The sequence below is a fragment of the Procambarus clarkii genome, chromosome 65 (genome assembly GCF_040958095.1).
Source record: "Procambarus clarkii isolate CNS0578487 chromosome 65, FALCON_Pclarkii_2.0, whole genome shotgun sequence".
In the NCBI taxonomy this organism is placed as follows: Eukaryota; Metazoa; Arthropoda; class Malacostraca; order Decapoda; family Cambaridae; genus Procambarus; species Procambarus clarkii.
In genome coordinates, this window is record NC_091214.1 from 21,809,179 (window position 1) to 21,835,955 (window position 26,777).

The window sequence follows — 26,777 nt, forward strand, 5'->3', positions numbered from 1 at the left end:
GAAATATTTCAGAAAACTGGAAATAATAAAAAAAAAACTACAAATAATTTAGAAACGTGGAAATAATTACGAAACCTACAGAAAACAAGTCAGAAACTTGGAAATAATTCAGAGACCTACAAATAGTTCAGAAACCTGGAAATACATCAGTAATCTGGACATAAACCAGAAACTTGGGTATAATTTAGAAACTTGTATATAATTTAGAAACCCCCAGAAGCTTTAACTTAATATTTAAAAAATAAAACTAAAATTGGTAACGATTTCAGAAACGTTTAAAAAACGTTTTAAAAAAAACAGAAAAGAGAAACGTTTAAAAAACGTTTAAAAAAACAGAAATGCGAAACGTTTACAAATTTGGAAATTGCCCCTCCCCCTCCCCTAAAAAAGGAGGGGGGGGGGGGCAAATTCGTTTCGAAACCTCAAAGAAACCCAAATATGAGGTGTTTTCTAACCTAACTTCATCATGCAGAAGACACTCTAACAGCCAACATTTTGCACACGTGTATATATGTATAATATATATATATACTGCATATATAAAAAAAATTAAACAAACATTTATTAAGAGTTATTTTTTCCCCATAAAAATTCTTAAATACTAAACATTTTAAAACAGTTTAAAAAAATCTTCTAAGCTGTACTTAACACTATAATCTCCCAAAGAGGAATTTAAACAGTCTCCAAGCTGCATTAAATTCCATATAATAATTCTTCAGTAGTATATCTCGTCGTTATTAGGTATATTATTATATATATATATATATATATATATATATATATATATATATATATATATATATATATATATATATATAAATATATATATATGTGTGTGTGTGTGTGTGTGTGTGTGTGTGTGTGTGTGTGTGTGTGTGTGTGTGTGTGTGTGTGAATATATTATTTGTATTTACTATTTGTGTCTGCAGAATCGAGCTATTAGCTCTTGGACCCCGCCTTTCTAACCAATCTATTTTTCCTACTACATATATGCCTCTAACACACTCACACACACACACACATCCCCAGGAAGTAGCCCGTAACAGCTGTCTAACTTCCAGGTACCTATTTTCTGCTAGGTGAACAGGTGCATCAGGTCGAAAGAAACTGAACAATTTGTTTCCAACTTCGCCGGGAATCAAACCCGGGCCATTAGGACTACGAAGCCCAGGTACTATCCACTCAGCCGCGAGGCCGTGTGTGTGTGTGTGTGTGTGTGTGTGTGTGTGTGTGTGTGTGTGTGTGTGTGTGTGTGTGTGTGTGTGTGTGTGTGTGTGTGTGTGTGTGTGTGTCTGTGTGTGTGTGTGTCTGTGTGTGTGTGTGTGTCTGTGTGTGTGTGTGTGTGTCTGTGTGTGTGTGTGTAATTACCTAAGTGTAGTTACAGGATGAGAGCTACGCTCGTGGTGTCCCGTCTTCCCAGCACTCTTTGTCATATAACGCTTTGAAACTACTGACGGTCTTGGCCTCCACCACCTTCTCACTTAACTTGTTCCAACGTCTACCACTCTATTTGCGAAGGTGAATTTTCTTATATTTCTTCGGCATCTGTGTTTAGCTAGTTTAAATCTATGACCTCTGTGTGTGTGTGTGTGTGTGTGTGTGTGTGTGTGTGTGTGTGTGTGTGTGTGTGTGTGTGTGTGTGTGTGTGTGTGTGTGTCTGTGTGTGTGTGTGTGTGTGTGCGTGTGCGTGTGTGCGTGTGTTTTGTTATTGAAAATGATCTGAAAAGTTGTACCAATTATTCCAGAACGAATCTTCTCTATATTTCACATGTTTTTTCTTTGCTTGGGAGAATGACAACCAATTCTTCAAAGATATTTCTTTCAAATTTAACTGAACCCGATGCATTTCCCTAAAGCACAGCCTAGCATCCTCGGAGGCAGACGAAAAGTGAAAACAAAATGGCAAATTCAGCAACATATATAATCCTGTCGCATGTGATGAGGATTGACGTGGTTATGCCGTCCAGAAAACTGGCTAATCTTGCCCATTGTCACTACAGGGATAGAGAAGTAGATGTGGACGAGGGTAGAATTGGCCTAATCTACTCTATTCTTCTGAGATGTAGATAGAGATCTATCCTTTCTTTTCCTCAATAAACTTACTTGAACTTAAAATAGATGTGGTGAAGGATAATTATCTATTATCCAAAGCCAACTTAATATTTTAAGAGAGGGTGATACAGAGTATTTTGCGATATCGTATTAATACTCTTAATAATAAGAGTATTATTCTTATCGTATATCTTACGATATACGTAAGAATACGTATATCTTATCTCAATCTTATGTTGCACAGAAATAACAAAGGTAAACATAGCAGAAGCATTTAACATTAAGCACCCTCAGCCAATTAACAACAGGTGGGTTTTATCTCAGTGCTTCCTATAAGCCAAAAAAAAAAAAACATTTTTTTTAATAATTACGGGTTATTCATGTCCATGCCACCTCTTAAGTGACTTAATCTTTATCAATCAACCTTTTTGACACCATACCTACCGGCCCAGCCAACCCACGATAATAGGGGGTCAAAAGAAGATGGATAACCAACTTTTGGTTATCTTAATATTAAACTGAATAACCAAATGAATATAGCTATTTTTTGCCCTTATGTATTCAGTTTCACTCTGCCTCTGAAGATGCTAATCTGTACCTTAACAAAACCTCTTAGGCCTAAAAATAAACTTTTAATAGACAATTTAAAACAATTTTAAGTGAAGAATGCACTAAATATTGAGATGATTCGTGCCTGAGTAATTTATAAAACCCTTTCGGGGGTATATTGAGAACTATATGTCTACAGAAACACCTGTCTGTGTATGTATGTATGTATGTATGTATGTATGTAAGTATGTATATGCATATGCGTATGCGTGCACATACGTGCGCGCGTAGTATTGTTTATACATCACGTATATATATATATATATATATATATATATATATATATATATATATATATATATATATATATATATATATATATATATATATATATATATACGAATTTATACATCCTACAATATAGCCTTAGGCACATAGTACTACAATAAGCTCCAGGATACAGCAATAGTCAATACAGCGCTGCTAACTGAGTATTACTACACATCGCTAAACAACATACACACCCCATAGGCTTCTCCCGCTTCTAAATTCCAAATTTCTCGGCGATTCTTCAATATTATTTCTACACGTCATTTCAAAAACTAATTTTCAACATTTTCCGATAATACTGAGTCAGTATTTCCAAGCATTTCATGGCATTTTGGCATTGGTATTTACACAATTTCCAAATACATATCATAATTTGCATATATATATATATATATATATATATATATATATATATATATATATATATATATATATATATATATATATATATTCAGATGTATATACTGATATGCACATTTATTTTAAACACATATATTCACACAAATACATACATAGTACTCTGACATACACTGATGAAACAGATATACACACGGATATAGATTGCTATACACACTTTCTTGCTGTATTTTCTGGTCTAAATAAATCACTAAATATTAGAGGGTGGTACCAGTATTCACAGACCAATTTGTATTCCTCAGAATTCATGTATAATGTATACACGTGTTAAAATATACATACAGGATGTATGTACTAGTGAAGAGGATTCCGTGTTGGGATCAAAGTATACAGGATACATTTCCTCGCGTTTTCCAAAAGAGCGGGTAATTATTTTCATACTGGATGTATCTGTGTATCATACTGTGTATACAATGTGTATATTCTACATGTGGTGTGAACACGTACACAAACTCTCTCACACACCCACATATACAAACAAACGTACCCACACGAATACATACATACCTACACATACACACACACAATCAATTCTCATACTTTCTATATTCACTTTCACTTCTCACGTCCATTTTCTATCTTTTTTTCCCCACTTCAAACTTCGACCAATATATTCTATCTCCACCCTACATCCACTACAGCATTTTACTGTCGAGTTAATGTAAAATCTATTGAAATCAGCATTTCTCTAATTATCGAATTCCCTTATTGGGTTTCTGTCATTCTGTTTCTTATAAGTAACTCGCATAGGCTTCACTTACATTATCATTATATTATTTTTAAATTACATTGAGCATGGTAAAGGTAAATACTTCAATAAATTCGTATAACAGTATATATAATATATAAATTATATATATATATATATATATATATATATATATATATATATATATATATATATATATATATATATATATATATATATATATATATATATATATACATACTTGCTGGTTATGGATGTAGTCCAAATGAACTTCTTTCTTAAATTTTGAAATTTAAGTCGTTAAGAAACGCGATACAATCATGTATATTTGAAGACCTAACGGTCAAAAGCTCAACTTCACAGTTCAATCAGTCATGTAGCAAATACACACAAATTCATACACATACAGGAACGCAAAAAAAAAATCCTTTCCATTAAATATTAACAATACTTCTAATAGGCTTGCAGAACACATTGGCAGCCATCTTGAATAAGTGGATGTTAAACACCTTTTAACTTTGCTAGGCTTGCTTTTCTTCACTTTTCTGTGGATTTGCCACATTTCACTCTAAAGATTTTATTTGTACAACCGCTGGACTGAACACGAAGCCTTTGTGCGCATATAAACGGACATGGCCGTTCGAATTTGAGGCTTTGTTTTGTAGTTTGCAAACATTAACGGCGCGCGCGCAGGCTGCTTTCAGAATTCGAGGGGGAGGAGTAGGGGAAAAATATTAGGGGTCTGCGCCCTTGGCCCTCTAGACCAATCCTGGGTACCATGAGTTAAGGCCGTCCATTATGCGCCTAGACCATCATCACAGGTATATGCGCAGGGATTCGGAACCGGTGCGCGGAAGAAAGATCACATGCGCACTAAACACACACACGAATATTTATATACCCCTTCTCTCCCTCCTAATTTAGGGCTGAAGGGGGGGGGGGGCCATGGCAAGGTGGACGGCAACACCAGAGCGCACTATATACCCTTCCACCCTACATACAAAATATATACCGAACAATGTTTTCATGCGTGGGGAGACTATTTGTGCGCGGGAAGGGACGTAATTTGTGCGCATGCGCCTTCGCGGTACATAAACAGCTGGCGTGCCCAGGTTGACCACCAGTGTGCGTAAGGCAAAGCGAGGAGGAGGTTGTGTGTCTCTCTGTCCATGAGACCTGTCGTCTACAGCACCGTCTCAATCTCAGCTATTTCAGTTGAAATTGGCCTGAAAAGGAAAGGAAATTTGAGGTTATTTCAAATGATATTTAGAGAATATTTACATCTAAAATATTTTGTTAAGCATTAGGCATTTAAAGTTTCGAAAAAATGTTCATACCGTGTAATGTCAAAACGCAATTATCCTATTTACAAAAATGACCGAGAAATAGGAATTAAAAGGGAACTTTGCTAAGATTTTATTAAAAAAGTAAATGCTTGAATATATAAAACGAAATGAAGATGCATTTCTAAAGTCAGTTAAAATTTTGTGATCCGTGATTGGCGAAAACAAATCAAAATAAATTTCAAATTTAGCCAATAACGTTGCAGAAAGCCCAATCCAAAAAGAGACTCACTCGTGATTGGCCCACAGACCTTCACGAAAACAGCGAATCAGTAACCTTTAATTACGAATCTGAGAAATGCAGGCTTGTGAATGGCTAAAAACCATTCCGGAACCGAGTTACCGAAAATCACAGACGAGGATTACGAAAATGACATCAAAGAGCGATATATATTAAGGGTATATATGCTGATATATGACAAGGCATGACAGATGTTGTATATTATTCTAGCTCCGGGTTGAGTTATGACCACGATTGTAAACAACAGGGGAGTTAAACGGGTCAACGGTTATTATTCAAACTTTTAGTTTGAATTATTCAAAACATCAGGGGCAGTTAAAGACGGGTCAACGGTTATTATTCAAACCTTTAGTTTGAATTATTCAAAACATCAGGGGCAGTTAAAGACGGGTCAACGGTTATTATTCAAACCTTTAGTTTGAATTATTCAAAAAATCAGGGGCAGTTAAACGGGTCAACGGTTATTATTCAAACCTTTAGTTTGAATTATTCAAAACATCAGGGGCAGTTAAAGACGGGTCAACGGTTATTATTCAAACCTTTAGTTTGAATTATTCAAAACATCAGGGGCAGTTAAAGACGGGTCAACGGTTATTATTCAAACTTTAGTTTGAATTATTCACTATGTTTACACGTTTGTGTGTACGGAATATGAAGGGAAAAAGGATTATCAATAATTCTAGCATGAATTTTCTCTATATTTATATAATCTTCACAGGGGGAAAGAAAAGGAAGTTGAAAAATCAGAACTCCAAAGTTCACTTTAAAAGTTGATTAGGTCTAATGTGTGTTTCTTAAGAACGTGTTTTTCCCCCCAACCTCTCAACATCATATTCAAATATGTAACTTTATACATATGTTACACATGCGTTGTTATATATATTGTGTTTCTTGTGTCAATCTATCTATATTAACACACTCATTCTGCCTCCGAAGATGTTGAAGGGCGCTTTGGTGAAACGCATCCTTTAAGGACATAAGTCCATACAGTTTTATAATAAACTTTTGAGTTGACTTTTCAACTTCCTTCCCAAGTGAACTAGCATAGAAATGTGCTTTAATGCTAATGACACACACTCTCACACACACACACACACACACACACACACACACACACACACACACACACACACACACACACACACACACACACACACACACTGGGGGTTGATATCACATCGAACCTGTCCCCAGAGGCCTATATCAATAGGATATCATCAGCGGCATATGCTAGACTGGCCAACATAAGAACTGCCTTTAGAATCTTGTGTAAGGAATCGTTCAGGACCCTGTATACCACTTATGTCAGACCAATCCTGGAGTATGCAGCTTCAGCCTGGAGTCCATACCTAGTTAAACACAAGATAGTTAGAGAAGATTCAGAGGTATGCTACCAGACTGGTCCCGGAACTGAGAGGTAAGAGCTACGAGGAAAGGCTAAGGGAACTGAACCTCACACCTCTGGAAAACAGAAGAGTTAGAGGAGACATGATAACCGCCTACAAAATTCTCAGGGAAATTGACAGGGTGGAAAAAGACAAACTCTTTAGCACGGATGGAACACGAACAAGGGGACACAGGTGGAAACTTAGTACCCAAAGGAGCCACAGGGACATTGGAAATATTTTTTTCAGTGACAGAGTAGTTAATAAATGGAATATATTAGGCAGTGATGTGGTGGAGGCTGACTCCATACACAGTTTCAAATGTAGATATGATAGAGCCCAATAGGCTCAGGAACCTGTACACCGGTTGATTGACGGTTGAGAGGCGGGATCAAAGAGCCGAAGCTTAACCCCCGCAAGCACAACTAGGTGAGTACACACAGAGAAATCATCGCAGCCGAGCGGCCAGCGCTCTTGGGTTGTAGTCCTAAGGCCCCGGGTTCGATTCCCGGCCGAGGAAGAAACATAGGCAGTTTCTTTCACCTGATGCCCTGTCCTAACAGCAAATAAGTACCTAGGAGTTAGACAGCTGCCACGGGCTGCATCCTGGGGGTGTGTGTGTGTGTGTGTATTAGAGAGGAATATATATCTAGTAGGTATGAAAGAGGAAAACTAGATCGAATATTGGGACATTAGCCAACCGACAGTTAGAAAGGCGGGGCCCAAGAGCTAAGAGCTCGATCCTATAGGCACAAATAGCGAACAGACATACGCAAAACAACTTGAAGAAAGTTACGCAAAATACACACACACAAGTTGAACTTACTCAAAAGATATAATCAAAAAATGAAAGGCACTCAATACTCTCACTTTGTTGCGTGCACTCAATAAATGCTTCAACCAAAAAACACTCGAGCCATCCACTCAGAATGCACCTGAAAAAAACACACACACTCATATCCAACTTCAGATGCACTTACAAAGCACTCAAGACGGAGCATAAAACATAATACACATCCATGAGAAAATCATTGATATATACTTGGAAGTATATCAACACCTTTACCGGCGTCCGACGGAAAAGGAAGGGAAGGAATAGGAGAAGGAGAAGGAGGCAGAGCAGGAGGGCGAAAGAGAAAAAAAGAATCAGACGAAAGAAAAAAAAAGAATTAAGACAGGAGACACCCCTTAATCAGAACAAAGCGACTGATGCCAACTCTGCCCTAAGAAGATCACACACAAGAGTTAATAAACTTGATAATTAATAGTTAATAAACTTAAAATAAACTTAATTAATAGTTAATAAACAAGAGTTAATTAAATATAATAAATATAATCCTACCATTAAAATAATAATGATGATTTTGCATTGTCTCTGTATAATCATATATAATACTGCTACTCTAATGGCATTCTAACCATGAACATATCAAACAAATTTGTAACTCACCATAGCAAACAAACAAACAAACGTAGGTCTACTGATAGTGTAGGGAGAGAAAGTATATATATATATATATATATATATATATATATATATATATATATATATATATATATATATATATATATATATATATATATATATATATATATATATACATATTATAGTTGTTTTAATTCAGCCAAACAAACTACTTGATAAAACTAATCAAAACAAATAAACTTTTCACAACAAAAGCAATCAAAGATTCAGTTAACAACTAAAACAAACAAAACAAACTACAACCAACAAACAAACGAACATAAACACAGTAGTGTTTACTTTTTCTACTTTAGATACTTTAAATAGTAATTGAAAAAAAACAAGTGAATAAGTACTAAAATCCTGGGAAAAACAACAAAAAAGTGTTGGATTAGTATTTGTTTAAAATGGAAGATAAACAGTTGTTTATAAACTAATATTTCGTAGAGAAAAATGATGGAACAGGTTAGTTTAATGCAGTAAGACCCGCATGGGGAGAAAATATATTATTGAAAGATGGTTAGGTGACTTGAGGGTAGATAATACTGGGAGAAACTTGTTTAAAATAATTTTTTTTCATAGGAGAGCCAATTCCTTGTTGAATATACTCCCAGAAAAAAAAATTAATGTGACTCAATTTTGAAAATAAGAATGGAGGACGTATATATATATATATATATATATATATATATATATATATATATATATATATATATATATATATATATATACATATATATATATATATATATAAGAAGGAAAAAATTAGATAATATAAAGAAGGGGGAACTAAAGAATCATATGGGTCAATAGGAACAGCCTTGTTATCACACTCCAAGTGTGTGTTAATTAATACAGGTATTTTCTTTATTTATGTAATTATATATATAATTACTATAATTATTTGCAATATAATTATTATTATCAGAAATGGTAGATGTAGAAGTATTAGTCGATACTAATATATCGTAATGTAAGTAGTTAGTAGTTAGTAATGGTAGTTAGTAGTCGCAGCGGTTAGTTAACTATTATTAGTTCCAACAGCTGTAGTGATTACAGATGTTACAACAGTACAGGAACAGTGGTGATAGCAACACATGTACTAATAGTTATACACTCAGGTGTATAAATGGTACTAATAGTAATACACTGAGTTGTATAAATAGTATTGTATTAATAGAAGAGGCTGTATTAGTACTGAGAGTTGTATAGTGTGGTGTTACAGGGAGGGCCACTCATCAAGCCTAGTGTGGTGTTACAGGGAGGGCCACTCATCAAGCCTAGTGTGGTGTTACAGGGAGGGCCACTCATCAAGCCTAGTGTGGTGTATCAAGGAGGGCCACTCACCAAGCTTAGTGTGGTGTTACAGGGCCACTCACCAAGCATAGTGTGATGTATCTAGGAGGGCCACTCACCAAGCCTAGTGTGGTGTTACAAGGAGGGCCACTCATCAAGCCTAGTGTGATGTATCAAGGAGGGCCACTCACCAAGCCTAGTGTGGTATATCAAGGAGGGCCACTCACCAAGCCTAGTGTTGTGTTACAAGGAGGGCCACTCACCAAGTATAGTGTGATGTATCTAGGAGGGCCACTCACCAAGCCTAGTGTGGTGTTACAAGGAGGGCCACTCACCAAGCCTAGTGTGATGTATCAAGGAGGGCCACTCACCAAGCCTAGTGTGATGTATCAAGGAGGGCCACTCACCAAGCCTAGTGTGGTGTTACAAGGAGGGCCACTCACCAAGCCTAGTGTGATGTATCAAGGAGGGCCACTCACCAAGCCTAGTGTGGTGTTACAAGGAGGGCCACTCACCAAGCCTAGTGTGATGTATCAAGGAGGGCCACTCACCAAGCCTAGTGTGGTGTTATAAGGAGGGCCACTCACCAAGCCTAGTGTGGTGTATCAAGGAGGGCCACTCACCAAGCATCTGAGAAAGCAAATATTAGGAGCGAAATATAATAAAAATGAAGAATTAACCTCAAACTCTCCTCACCTTCCTGTCCGTGACAGTCAGGTGACAGAGGCAAGACAGAGGCAAGACAGAAGTGAATGGCAGTTCGAACTTTAAAGCTTTAAAACTTTAACTATGGCACCTTTTACTTTAAAACTTAATTAAGTAAAGGAAAGCAGTTTTAAATTCCACGCGGGAACGCTAAAGCTGGCACTCACTTCCTGAGAAATAGTCAGAACACATATACATTAAGCTGGGACCATGGAAGCTTGGAACAAGGCAGTTCTACAGTTACTAGCGAACCACACACACCGCTAAACCACCATCTTTAAACCATATATAATCAATAAAATTATCATTAATACTTTATTTTCAAGATAATTTGTATTATTGTTAAAATTGTCGTCTTTCCCCAAGAAAGGTAATAGACATTATATAGTTACAAGTCTATTAGTTTTACCTGGTAATTCCTAGACCTTTTCTGCTGGTAATTCCCATTCCTAGACCTCTTCAGGTTCAGCAATTCCCATTCCTAAATATGTCCACCTAGCTAATCCAATCCTAAACTCTTCGCAAGGGAATTCCTATTTTTGGACTAGTTTCCCCTAAAGTTTATTGTGTATTCTTGGACTAGTTTTCCCTTATAACTTGGTGTGTATACGAGTGGTTTGAGAGGCCATTGGCACTGCTGGAGCTTCCATAGCCCCGGCACTGACTAACAACAACCACGGTGGCTACATGCACCTAAGTAATCCTTCCAGGGGGCTATCTGGAGACCTGTACTCATAGCTGCGTTTTCTTTGTTGCGGCGGTGCTGGAACGTCTGACATTCCGGCCGCTTCGGTGGAGAGGATGTGGTTCCGCGTCAGGTCATGTCTTCTGTATGGATGCTGCTGTTGCTGCTGCTGCTGTTGCTGCTGTTGGTGGTGGTGGTGGTGCTGCATAGGCTGCTGCTGCTGCTGCTGCTGTTGGTGATGGTGGTGGTGGTGGTGTTGATGGCCGCTCGTCACGCTAAGGAAAACAAGGAGAGACTACAAGAGTGAGAAGGAAAACGAGGGAGGGGGGACTACAAGAAAAATAAACACGGTGAAAAATATATAGACACATTTCCAAGCGTCACAACTTGTCCAGCGCATAATCACAACAGCCTGACATATCAGTGACAAAACCTTTGGAGCAGAAGGTAGAAGGAGAGTCGAACCCCGTCTTTGGTTAGCCCCCAGGATGTGTTACATTTGGCCCATGAGGGACAGTGGAGTGATGAATGCGACCTGGATGACGAAAAACGCCTGTTCGAGTCCTCCGCCCTACTCCAAAGGCTTTCGCAAATGTACTAGTTGCTACTAGCTCTTTCTATCGGTATGGGTACTGGATATGGGAGTTAAATATGAATTATGAATATGAATAGTGTATAGTTAAGGGTGAACACTGAACAGAGTATGAATACTGAATACATGACTATAATTGGTTAATCCGTGTTTTGAACACACATATGGATATCACTACTGGATAAAATTATATATAATAAATACATAATTATTGGATATTAAAGAATATTCCAGTATCTTGGATATAAGCGCTTTGGATAAGGATAGTGGGATGTCTTTAAATATATTTATGGGATAACAGAACGGGATTTTAAAATTACATAAAAGAATTACCATTTTTTTATATCGGATTTCATATTGGATATCAATACTGGGGGGAAAAGTACCCCCAGTACTGGGGGGATGAGTACTATACGAATTCTGTATATCTGTATTTGATATAAGCACTGAATATGATTATTATACACGAGATTAGGATGACGATATTGAATATTAGAGATAAGTCTAATCCTTCATCAGGGATGAGGAGGTTTCGGTGGCATATTGGCTTGGGGAACCATTCAAGCGTTTTCGCAAATGAGTTACTCACGTAGGGCCAAACTTATGAGGTGATTTGATGAAATATCTGTACCCAAAATTGACCACTGAGTGCTGTCGGGTTAAGGGTCTAACGACTTCCTATTCTTTTGAACATTAGTACTGGATATGCTAAGGTGCATGAAGCCCCTGGCTATCTGGGTTCAACTCCTTCAAAGAAAATTACTCGATACCAGAGAGAATGCGGTTATAGCAAGTTTGAGGAACAAAAGAACAGCTAATTTACGTAACAAATAAGAATGCAGAGAGGGAAGCAGTTCACAAAACCGCCACTGAAGAGTTGTTGTTCAAATGAGTTCGAAAAATAGTTCTCACGAGACTGTTAGAAAACGGTGCGTCTGGATTCAAAATTCAAAGTGGCGCCAAGCTTCTAATGGCCATTCTGAAGCTATACCACACACATGCCCGGCCAACAGGGGCATATAACAAGCAGCAACAAGCATTGCAATGAAGAATACAAGGACTACAGGAACAGTGAGAGAATACAACCACTACAGTAACAGAGAGAATACAAGCACTATAACAGAGTGAGAATACAAGCACTACAGCAACAGAGAGACAATACAACCACTACAGCAACAGAGAGACAATACAACCACTACAGCAACAGTAGACAATACAACCACTACAGCAACAGAGAGAGAGAATACAAGCACTACAACAGAGTGAGAATACAAGCACTACAGCAACAGAGAGACAATACAACCACTACAGCAACAGAGAGAGAATACAACCACTATAGTAACAGAGAGAGAATACAACCACTACAGCAACAGAGAGACAATACAACCACTACAGCAACAGAGAGAGAATACAAGCACTACAGCAACAGAGAGACAATACAACCACTACAGCAACAGAGAGAGAATACAAGCACTACAGCAACAGAGAGACAATACAACCACTACAGCAACAGAGAGAGAATACAACCACTACAGTAACAGAGAGAATACAACCACTACAGCAACAGAGAGACAATACAACCACTACAGCAACAGAGAGACAATACAACCACTACAGCAACAGTAGACAATACAACCACTACAACAACAGAGAGACAATACAACCACTACAGCAACAGTAGACAATACAACCACTACAACAACAGAGAGACAATACAACCACTACAGCAACAGAGACAATACAACCACTACAGCAACAGTAGACAATACAACCACTACAACAACAGAGAGACAATACAACCACTACAGCAACAGAGACAATACAAAAACTACAACAACAGAGACAATACAACCACTACAACAACAGAGACAATACAACCACTACAGCAACAGTAGACAATACAAAAACTACAACAACAGACAATACAACCACTACAACAACAGAGACAATACAACCACTACAGCAACAGTAACAGTACAACCACTACAGCAACAGTAACAATACAACCACTACAGCAACAGTAACAATACAACCACTACAGCAACAGTAGACAATACAACCACTACAACAACAGAGAGACAATACAACCACTACAGCAACAGTAGACAATACAACCACTACAACAACAGTAGACAATACAACCACTACAGCAACAGTAGACAATACAACCACTACAACAACAGAGACAATACAACCACTACAGCAACAGAGACAATACAAAAACTACAACAACAGACAATACAACCACTACAGCAACAGAGACAATACAACCACTACAACAACAGACAATACAACCACTACAGCAACAGTGACAATACAACCACTACAGCAACAGTGACAATACAACCACTACAGCAACAGAGACAATACAACCACTACAGTAACAGTGACAATACAACCACTACAGTAACAGTGACAATACAACCACTACATCAACAGTGACAATACAACCACTACAGCAACAGTGACAATACAACCACTACAACAACAGAGACAATACAACCACTACAGTAACAGTGACAATACAACCACTACAGCAACAGAGACAATACAACCACTACAGTAACAGTAACAATACAACCACTACAGCAACAGAGACAATACAACCACTACAGCAACAGTGACAATACAACCACTACAGCAACAGAGACAATACAACCACTACAGTAACAGTGACAATACAACAACTACAGCAACAGAGACAATACAACCACTACAACAACAGAGACAATACAACCACTACAACAACAGAGACAATACAACCACTACAACAACAGAGACAATACAACCACTACAGTAACAGTGACAATACAACCACTACAGCAACAGAGACAATACAACCACTACAGCAACAGTAACAATACAACCACTACAGCAACAGAGACAATACAACCACTACAGTAACAGTGACAATACAACCACTACAGTAACAGTGACAATACAACCACTACAGCAACAGAGACAATACAACCACTACAGCAACAGAGACAATACAACCACTACAGCAACAGACAATACAACCACTACAGTAACAGTGACAATACAACCACTACAGTAACAGTGACAATACAACCACTACAGTAACAGTGACAATACAACCACTACAGCAACAGAGACAATACAACCACTACAGCAACAGAGACAATACAACCACTACAGCAACAAGAACAAACAAGAAGAACTTCAGCAGCAGAGAGCACACACACACACACACACACACACACACACAAGAGGCACCAAACAGCAGACAGGAAGCAGTAAACAAGCTACAATTGCCACAGCACCAGCTGTAAGTAAACAAACCCCACAGACAATCAATAAGTAATAACAGCTCTATACATAACAACCAATATATCACTCTATAGTAATAACAACCTCTATAACAACCCCCCTTCCCCCCCCCCCCCCGAGGAGCGGATCAACGAACCTGTTTTGAATACATTTTGGTTTTGATATTTTTTTTTTCAGGGCATTTGGACCAGGTTTTGGGACAAGGGATTGAAGTGTTCCAGGAAGAAATACATAATTTTAGTCATATATGTAGCTGGAATGATTTAATTTGTGAATTAAAAAATTAAAATGTGAATTTTAATTAAAATAAAAAAAAAATGAATTAAAAACATAATGTGAATTGTAATACAATGTGTCAAAATAACATTTTCTTAACCAAGTCGTTTTAAGAATTCCTAAATTTCAGGAAATTAAGGCATTGAAAATTTGAAATCATTTCAGGAAATTAAGGCATTGAAAATCTCTAACCATTTTAAGAAATTAAGGCATTAAAAATCTCACATATACTTCCAGGAAATTAAAAGGATTTTAAATTAAAATAGTTACGTTCAGAAATTAGTATGATGAAACTACTAAATTTATCAAGCTTTTTAGGAAATAAGTAGTTAAGACCATCCTGTCTATCTAAGACTCTCAAGTCTGAGACATTCAATTCACTAAGACATCGGATCATCAAGAACTTACATCTAGAAGAAAGGTTGCAATGCTTTATATTGTTTATAAGCTTTAAGAGAAGACAAATTATGTATTAAAAAATAAATAAATTATACCATAAATTATACCATAAATAATAAATAAATTATTATGAAGCATTCCATGCAAAACAGCAGTCCAAGCATGAAGACATTCCAAACGCCATCATTCCAGAAGTACACGAACTAGCTCCAGGAAACATACATTCCAGCTGAAGACAAGAGCTGTCTCCAGGTGATGACATTCCATGCATGACCCTAAGACTTATTCAAGACAATTTGACATTCCAGAACTAAGACATTCCAGGAAGAAAACCATTCCAGTCAATAACTCATTCCAGGCAGCAACAAGGCATTCCAGGCAGCAACAAGACATTCCAGGCAGCAACAAGGCATTCCAGGCAGCAAGAAGACATTCCAGGCAGCAACAAGGCATTCCAGGCAGCAAGAAGACATTCCAGGCAGCAACGAGGCATTCCAGGCAGCAAGAAGACATTCCAGGCAGCAACAACAAGACATTCCAGGCAGCAAGAAGACATTCCAGGCAGCAAGAAGACATTCCAGGCAGCAACAACAAGACATTCCAGGCAGCAACAACAAGACATTCCAGGCAGCAACAAGGCATTCCAGGCAGCAAGAAGACATTCCAGGCAGCAACGAGGCATTCCAGGCAGCAACGAGGCATTCCAGGCAGCAACAAGACATTCCAGGCAGCAAGAAGACATTCCAGGCAGCAACAAGACATTCCAGGCAGCAAGAAGACATTCCAGGCAACAACAAGACATTCCAGGCAGCAGGAAGACATTCCAGGCAACAACAAGACATTCCAGGCAGCAAGAAGACATTCCAGGCAGCAAGAAGACATTCCAGGCAGCAAGAAGACATTCCAGGCAGCAAGAAGACATTCCAGGCAGCAAGAAGACATTCCAGGCAGCAACAAGGCATTCCAGGCAGCAAGAAGACATTCCAGGCAGCAACAAGACATTCCAGGCAGCAAGAAGACATTCCAGGCGTGCCCTGGGACTCACTGCAGACTGACGGTCCGGACCCAGGTGGAATCATCTGAGGGTGGTGCCCAGCAACAGGCAAGGAGTGGACCAGCACTCACAGCACTGGTGGAGAGAGGCTGTTAGCAGGCTGTTAAGAGGTTATTAGAGGGATATTAAGGGGGGCTGTTAGGGGGCCTGCTGGTGACTGATTAGGGATTGTCTGAGGGCTGTTAGGGTCTGCTGGTGACTGATTAGGGATTGTCTGAGTGCTGTTAGGGGGGCCTGCTGGTGACTGATTAGGGATTGTCTGAGGGCTGTTAGGGGGTCTGCTGGTGACTGATTAGGGATTGTCCGAGGGCTGTTAGGAGGGCCTGCTGGTGACTGATTAAGGATTGTCTGAGGGCTGTTAGGGGCCTGCTGGTGACTGATTAGGGATTGTTTGAGGGCTGTTAGGGGGGTCTGCTGGTGACTGATTAGGGATTGTCTGAGGGCTGTTAAGGGTCTGCTGGTGACTGATTAAAGATTGTCCGAGGGCTGTTAGGGGGTCTGTTGGTGACTGATTAGGGATTGTCTGGGGGGCTGTTAGGGGCCTGCTGGTGACTGATTAAGGTACTGTTCGAAGGCTGTTATAGAGGTCATTAGAAGGATATTGATGGATTGTTAGGACCTATTGGTGACTGATAGGGATTGCCCAAAGATGACCAAAGGTTAAACAGGAATGGAATATGTGAAGACGTCGTGGACGATAGAGGAACTACTCAAGTTGAGAGGGGGAATCCGGTTGTTAGCGAGCTAGAAATAGGCATTGTTAGAAGCTGCAGGTAGTTAGATAAGGATGCTCAGGTAAGGGAGGGATGTTAGTAGGTTCTTAAAAAGGTTGTTAAGACCTTTTTAAACACTTGAGACTAAGAAACAAGAGATGCACATTAGAGATTAGAACTTGCGTAGGGTGAGATTAGAATTTGACCGACAATAGTTGATTTTGCTTGCAAATAGATGTAAGATAACAACTTGCAAGTGCAGCTGGTAGATACTGAAGGAGTGAAAGTAGTTAGTTAGCTTGTATTAACAGATAGATGCAAGAGGGCTGCAATTTGAGTGATAAGAACTGTTGTGTGTGTTAGCTGTTAGAAGATAACAAGCACATACTAACTGCTAACAAACATATGTTTGAGAGCTGCGTAATAATCATTAGATATTAGGGAAATGTTAGATGTTAGGGGAAATGTTAACAGTTAAGGAAAGCCCAAGGTAACTACCTTTCAATTACCTCAATGAGGTTCCATGTCATACATCTGCAGGTAGATATGCTACTACCTCCGATATTGTGGTAGAGGGACAACATCGGAGTAGATGGGTAGATGTTATCTGGCTAAAAGTAGATGTTAGAGAGGCTGTCAACGGACACCTTTAGGACACTTGTTAGAAAGGCTGTTTGACCTTGTTAGACGGCTCAAGTATATGATAACAGAGATGCTAATTAGATTTTAGAATGTTGCAAACTGAGCGAAAGTGTTTGGTTGAAAGTAGATATTTGCAGGATTGGATGTGTACGTTGTAGGATTGGAAGTAGATGTTGCAGATGGTGAGAGGGCTGGAAGATGATGTGGGCGGTGTAGAGGTAGATGTGGGTAGATTGAAAAGCGGATATTGGATAGTTGAACGTACAGTAGATGGTAGATTTGTATTGCCAAGTAGATGTTAGAGAGATGCAGGTAGATGCTAGAGATACAGGTAGAACTTAGAGAGATACAGGTAGATGTTAGAGAGATACAGGTAGAACTTAGAGAGATACAGATAGATGTTAGAGAGATACAGGTAGAACTTAGAGAGATACAGGTAGAACTTAGAGAGATACAGGTAGATGTTAGAGAGATACAGGTGCTTGTTAGTGTTACAAGGTAGTTATCACTAAAGTAATTAACTTAAATTAGATATCAGAAGACAATTATGTGAATTTAGACATTCTAGGACAATTAAGAGTGCATTTAGATGTTTGAAGACAATTAGATACAGGAACACTGTATACACTGGCATGCATATACACATTACAGGCAATGTTGTATATTTAGACACATGATTGTATGTCTGAAGGGATGACATATATTTAGAAAAATGATTGTGGGATATTTTGAAAGGGAGTTGTATATTTAGAAAAATGATTGTGGGATATTTTGAAGGGAGTTGTATATTTAGAAAACTGATTATAGAATATTTTGAAGGCTATTGGAAAATATTTTTGAGGGCTATTGAAGAACATTTTCAAGAAGTAGGGTTGTGTAATATTTTTAAGAGAGATTGCAGGATATTCTGAAAAACTATTAAAGGGTATTTTGGAGGGGGGGATGTAGTGTATTTTTGAAGCCGACTAAATTATATTTTGGAGGGTTATTGCAGGACGTTTTAAGGAGTCCTGTAAGGATAATTTTGAGAAATGATGGAGGATAGTTTGAAGTGGTGTTGTAGGATACATTAAAGAGCGTTTGTAAAACATTTTTGGAGAGCATTACTTTTTTATTAGGGAGGTATAATTTTGATTTGATTAGAGATTATTATTTATATATTTATTTTATTAGAGATTATTATTTATATATTAATTTTATTTGAGATAAATTTTGGCCATTACTTTTGTTAATATTTATTTTTTAGTTTAGTTTTTTTTGGTGTATTGGTTTTATTATAGGATATTATTGTTTACCAGGAATAATCAGGATTTATTTCAGCTTGAAGGTGTTGACTGCAAACAACTGAAAGCTAATTATCACCAAAGTAGAAGCAAACAATCAGTACACAATTCGATAGTTAAGCAGTAGATTAGAACTCATATTAACAGTTCGTGCTCTCAACTATAAACAACCCGACAGTCGTTAATCAACCAGGTTGTTCAGACAGGAAAAAAAAAGAGACCAATGAGGTTTAATTAACGTGCTAGCAAATGCAAACAAATGAATGGTTAGAAAACATGCTGAGACTAGCAAACCAATGAATTACTGATTTAACCAATCGAGCTTTTACAACTTGCATATTTATTCAAACAAACACAATACTGTATTTATAGACACGTTTGGAGGCTATTAAACAACAACGTAATCAATGGCAATTAAGCCACGAACAACTAAGAAGTAAACTAGTTAATTAAGGCTGCAAATTGTATAATTAACAGATAAAAAAACAGAGTCGTTAATTAACGCGAGATATAAAAGAGGTCAGTAATCACTATTTTAAACAACTGACGTCAGACTTAAACAACTGACGTCAGACTTAAACAACTGACGTCAGACTTAAACAACTAATGTTAGGATTAACAAAACTGAAGTCAGGATTAGACCCCTATGAGTCAGATATGCAAAAGTCAGTATTAACTAAGTCAGGATTAACTAAGTAATAACTAAGTCAGGCTTAAACAACTGACGTCAGACTTAAACAACTAATGTCAGGATTAACAAAACTGAAGTCAGGATTAGACCACTATGAGTCAGATATGCAAAAGTCAGTATTAACTAAGTCAGGATTAGACCCCTATGAGTCAGATATGCAAAAGTCAGTATTAACTAAGTCAGGATTAGACCCCTATGAGTCAGATATGCAAAAGTCAGTATTAACTAAGTCAGGATTAGACCCCTATGAGTCAGATATGCAAAAGTCAGTATTAACTAAGTCAGGATTAGACCCCTATGAGTCAGATATGCAAAAGTCAGTATTAACTAAGTCAGGATTAACTAAGTCAGGCTTAAACAACTGACGTCAGACTTAAACAACTAATGTCAGGATTAACAAAACTGAAGTCAGGATTAGACCACTATGAGTCAGATATGCAAAAGTCAGTATTAACTAAGTCAGGATTAGACCCCTATGAGTCAGATATGCAAAAGTCAGTAATAACTAAGTCAGGATTAGACCCCTATGAGTCAGATATGCAAAAGTCAGTATTAACTAAGTCAGGATTAGACCCCTATGAGTCAGATATGCAAAAGTCAGTATTAACTAAGTCAGGATTAGACCCCTATGAGTCAGATATGCAAAAGTCAGTATTAACTAAGTCAGGATTAACTAAGTAATAACTAAGTCAGGCTTAAACAACCGTACCCTGGCTTGTAAACAATGTACCGGAGCACTGTAACAGGCAAACAAATAATTTTCTAATGAAACAAAGCGTTCTCAGGCCAATTAGCTTGGCATTGTAAACAATACAGTCGTTAGTGATGGTTATAGAAGACTGAGGAAGGAATTGGGAAATGGGACTGGCTATAGGGAATGGGAATAGGGGGTAAACAATAGAAAATAGGACAATAAAATATGGACAGGAATGTTTATAAAATGGGGGGACAAAAACATTAATATCAGATGACATATCAATAAAATAGGAGCTTAAATAAAATAGGGACAGGAACATTAAACACGTAGAGACGGAAACAATAAAATAGGGGGAAGTAAGATTAATAGGGATTTGAATATTAATCCAATAGGGACATCAATATGTACAACATAGGGAGGGAAATATTAATAAAATGGCGAGAGGAATCATGGATAAGATAAGGACCGGAACGTTAATAAAATAGGGCCAGACATATTAATAAAATAAGGAAATGAATTTTAAATTGAGACAGAAATAATAAAATAGGGGGTGATAATATGAGTTAAAGAGGGATAGAAATATATATATATATATATATATATATATATATATATATATATATATATATATATATATATATATATATATATATATATATATATATATATATATATATATCGGGTATCGAACTCAGGTCTGATCCACTCTACCAATCAGACGTGGGATCAGGATCAAGACTAGGATTGGGGATTGGGGTCGTTGTTCGGTTAAGGGATTAGAATAAGGATGATTAAGACTAAAAAAAAATCTACCTATTAAAGAACTAAAAACAAAATAGCAAAAACACGAGGGAGAATCAAAATTATCTCAAGACACTTGAGAACAAACACAAACAAAATACTTGCAAGAAAACTTCCAACTAACAAAGAAAAAAAATTACAGTGCGAATGGGGGAATTTTTTTTTTTTGCGTAAATTGGAAATAATATTAAGTTTAAAGAGGGGGGAACAAACTCAGGCGGTTTGTAACACCTGAGGCGGGACCAAAGAGCCAGAGCTCAACCCCCGCAAGCACAAATTAGGTGAGTACCTGTAACATAAATTAATAACGTGATGTATTCCTTGGAAGATGTTAACATTTCTTGCCTTCAAATGGAAACAAAAGTTCAGTGCAACAAATGAAAAAAGAAATCCACTCACTTTCGGCAAAAAAAAAACAGTTCACACTTTGAAAAGCTAGTTCAAGGGGGGAGGGAGGGGGAAAATAAGCCAGGTAAACTGTCAACAACCGGTTAAACTGGGGAAAAATTGTCATTCAACGAAAAAAATAATTTAAACTGCGGAAAAAATCCGTTAAACTGGAAAAATGATCAGTTAAGCTGTGAACAAGTAGGTTAAATTTGGACAAAAATCAGTTCATACGAATTTAATGGGCCAGCCAGAGGTTTAGGGCCCACGCAGGAATTTCCCTGCAAAAAAAAAAAAAAAAAGTTCATACGGAAAAAAATTATGAAGAAAAAGAATGGGATCAGTTCAAAGAGAAAACAAGTTCTCATTAACATATTATACTGTCAGCTTAGCTATAAATTAGTAATAGGCCGCTTGACACATACAGATCAGTTCAACAGAAACACATTTCACTACAAAAAGGATAAAATCAATCATAAAAAAGAATCAACGTTTAAAAAAGAATTAAATAAATCATAAAACGGCCACTTTTTAACCCCCCAACGTTTTCCTCTATTTAAAACACAAAGAAGAATTAATAATAAAGAATTAATATTTTAAGATCACCGAATATAACACTAACAAGACGCCTAAAATATATATATATTTAAGTGGCGCTGTTTATCCGGTTACCAAAGTCAGTGCAACAAGGGTACAAGTAACAGTACAAAATGGAGAGAACAAGACAAAACTGTTCTGCTCAACAGAGAACCATTTCGCATGACAGATGTTAGACCAAACAACCAATAACAACAGCAACAATGACAGCCAAAACAAATAACAAAAAGTATTCATAACTCAAAATGGCAAGACCGTTCCGTTGCTAGACTATTTATGTTTTATTTATTATTATTATTTAATTTTGGGACTAGATTACAAGATTTCAGAACTAAAGTACAAAGAACTGACTGCCGTCCACTCATGTTACAAAATAAGAATTTTGAATACAGCTGAAAGTGTATACGACACGAAAATGGCGCCAAAGCGGCAGCAGGCGACGACATGCTGCCCGAAGCACAATAATTTAAGCATCTTGACCCCCACAAAAGCGTAAAAAATCGTCTTTAAGACTTAGAAAAAGAGTAAAAAAAATATTTAAAAAGATGTATTCAAACTGAATACATCCGGAGGTCAATATGTCACCCTTAAGGCAAAAAAATATTTAAATAAATGCAAAAATTGCTTAAAAAAATCGGAGAATATTGGATATTGAATTGATCCATTCAGTATAACAGTGACTTAAAAGACTCCAAACTAAATGATTATAATAGTGGCAATGTTATACGAGACGTAAATCACAAACTTACATACAGACAACAAGTACAAACAAGTACAGACAAAGACAAATACTATTTGCATACACGAGTATATATTCTACATATATCTACACACACATTTGTAAAGAGTGGTAAAAGAAAAAAAATGTACACGCAAAAAAAATTAATAAATACCAACACATTGTGGAGCCCAATATATATATATATATATATATATATATATATATATATATATATATATATATATATATATATATATATATATATATATATATATATATATATATAATATATATATATATATTGGTGTATACTGGCAGCAGGTTTTCTTTCAAACATGTTTCATTGAATATGACCGCATATTCTGTATTTATTATTTTCTGGTTTAGGGCTTCTATCCCTCTAACTATTTTCTTAGCATCAGGGCTTAATTGAAATAGGAGTTCTAATTCAATTAAGCCCTGATGCTAAGAAAATAGTTAGAGGGATAGAAGCCCTAAACCAGAAAATAATAAATACAGAATATGCGGTCATATTCAATGAAACATATATATATATTTATATATATATATATATATATATATATATATATATATATATATATATATATATTTCCTTAATAAAGTTGGGCAGTAAAGATAACACTAAATATAATAATATTTCCCAACTAATCATGCCTTTTGGAAGTCACTGATTCATCTCGTTTGTGATTGGCTGGCAGGTGATGCACGCAAGCATTCTTGAGGACCAAAAACTGACGCTCATTGGCTACTACTTCAAGCAGGAGGAGCCTACACCTGTCTCCTTCAACCCCATTGGCCACAGCACAAGAAAAAAAAACACTCAACAAACTCAAAATAAGACACAAATACATTAGGCTGCATTTCAAGACAAACAAACAAACGAAGATCAAATGAAATTGAATTTAATTTAAGGATATGCAAAGTAAACATGAAAAATAACAATCAATTAACACTAGTCTGACCACAACAGTAGAATGGTTCCTTAAGTGTTTTGGGCTTACCTGAAGCGTTCTAAGACGTACGGCGGTATTTTCAATGTATTAAAGTAGGAAAGGAACAGTGTTTCTAGTATATAGCCAGTCACTGTCATCTCCTCACCTTATACGGGCTCGCCATAGCCCGTGCTACATGGACATTTCCTTCTGAGTAGCTAAATCTAAAACATCTCCTGGCCCACAGCTGGTATTGATACCCCTGTCACTTGGTATCAGTAACGCCAACCACCATAAATAAATAACTAACACCTGAGGCGGGACCAAAGAGCCAGAGCTCAACCCCCGCAAGCACAAATAGGTGAGTACCTGTAACATGAACTAATAACCTGATGTATTCCTTGCAAGATGTTTAACATTTCTTGCTTTCCAGCGCGACGCTGATGTTTCTGAAACGTGTTGACCAGACCACACACTAGAAGATGAAGGGACGACGACGTTTCGGTCCGTCCTGGACCATTCCAGGATGGTCCAGGACGGACCGAAACGTCGTCGTCCCTTCACCTTCTAGTGTGTGGTCTGGTCAACATTCTTCAGCCACGTTATTGTGACTCATCGCCTTCTTATACGTGACTAATGCCTCCCAATTCCTGTGTACCCTTGTGTATGATCTATGATACAACACCTGCAGTATGTATAACTTAATATAACATTCCCAGTTCGACTCCAGTCTCACCTTTCCAGCTGTTTCTTCACGAAAGCTTTCCATTTTCTTCCAAATATTAAATAAACATATACCTTTTCCAGGATTTTTATTTCTGATGTTACCTCCTGACCTGGATCTTTCCCAGTTGAATCGTCCTTACAGCTCTAAATCCAAGTGAGTTACCCTACTACTACTACTACCTCGATGCTCCCTTCCCCTCAGGCCTTGCCCTAACCTCTCGACGAAGGCCTGGAAATGCTTTCTTACCTTCCAGTTTGGAGATGCTGCTTTTTGAGCGAGGGTTTGACGCCATTAGCCTCCAGTTCCTTCTCCAAGTGCTTGATCCTCATCCTGGCCATGTCCAGCTCGTGCTTCACCTTCCAGATGTGTGTGTCGCACAGCGGGTCTCTACACCTATGGCGGCGGAGCTTGTCCGTCGCTTCGTACACCGCTCCTCGGAAGGTGAGAGACTTCCCCATGCTCTGAGGGAGAGATGGTGAGGGTTGAGAGACTTCCCCATGCTCTGAGGGAAAGATGGTGAGGGTTGAGAGACTTCCCCATGCTCTGAGGGAGAGATGGTGAGTGGTGAGAGACTTCCCCATGCTCTGAGAGAAAGATGGTGAGGGGTGAGAGACTTTCCCATGCTCTGAGAGAAAGATGGTGAGGGGTGAGAGACTTTCCCATGCTCTGAGGGAGAGATGGTGAGGGGTGAGAGACTTTCCCATGCTCTGAGGGAGAGATGGTGAGGTGGGAGAGACTTCCCCATGCTCTGAGGGAGAGATGGTGAGGGGGGAGAGACTTCCCCATGCTCTGAGGGAAAGATGGTGAGGGGGAGAGATTAGTGGCGACCGAGAAGGGAGAGTGTTGAAGGGGGAAGAAGATGGTGACTTGAAGATGAGGGGAGAGAGGGGTTGGTGTTGGAGAGGGGAAGGAGTGTGTTGTGGTGGTGTGCAACTGGAATTCATTGTTATGGGGTGGAGGGAGGGGATTTTTAGGGGAAAGTGCCAAGCCATTACGACTATTTAGCTGTCATGGGGGTGGAGTTCAATTGTGCTTTGGCGACAAAGAGGAGAGAGAGAGAGAGAGAGAGAGAGAGAGAGAGAGAGAGAGAGAGAGAGAGAGAGAGAGAGAGAGAGAGAGAGAGAGAGAGAGAGAGAGAGAGAGAGAGAGGAAGGGGGGGGGGAGGGCAAAATACTGAGGACATAAACAAAATTCTGAAATTATTAAAAAAAACAATCAACAGTGCAGGCAAAAGTCCCTGTCATACACACAAAAGTCCCCTGTCATACACACAAAAGTCCCTGTCATACACACAAAAGTCCCCTGTCATACACACAAAAGTCCCTGTCATACACACAAAAGTCCCCTGTCATACACACAAAAGTCCCCTGTCATACACACAAAAGTCCCCTGTCATACACACAAAAGTCCCCTGTCATACACACAAAAGTCCCTGTCATACACACAAAAGTCCCCTGTCATACACACAAAAGTCCCCTGTCATACACACAAAAGTCCCCTGTCATACACACAAAAGTCCCCTGTCATACACACAAAAGTCCCTGTCATACACACAAAAGTCCCTGTCATACACACAAAAGTCCCCTGTCATACACACAAAAGTCCCTGTCATACACACAAAAGTCCCCTGTCATACACACAAAAGTCCCCTGTCATACACGCAAAAGTCCCCTGTCATACACACAAAAGTCCCCTGTCATACACACAAAAGTCCCCTGTCATACACACACACAATACCAACAAAAGCTGTATTACCAATACGGAAGAATGCAGGAG

At 38.0% G+C, this 26,777-nt stretch overlaps 1 protein-coding gene across 3 annotated transcripts in view; it reads right to left on the reverse strand.

The window, feature by feature from the left end:
- Positions 1 to 4,279: 4,279 nt before the first annotated feature.
- LOC123771227 (glutamate receptor ionotropic, NMDA 2D-like) overlaps positions 4,280 to 26,777 on the reverse strand; it is a gene marked incomplete at its 5' end in the record, with an annotated part of 64,031 nt that continues 41,533 nt past the window's right edge. For 2 of the 3 annotated variants that reach the window (XM_069309588.1, XM_069309587.1), the window contains 4 exon segments: positions 4,280 to 5,283; positions 11,186 to 11,452; positions 16,781 to 16,864; positions 25,248 to 25,462. In XM_069309588.1, the coding sequence (XP_069165689.1) occupies positions 5,241 to 5,283; positions 11,186 to 11,452; positions 16,781 to 16,864; positions 25,248 to 25,462 (609 nt within the window). 3 annotated transcript variants of the gene reach the window in all.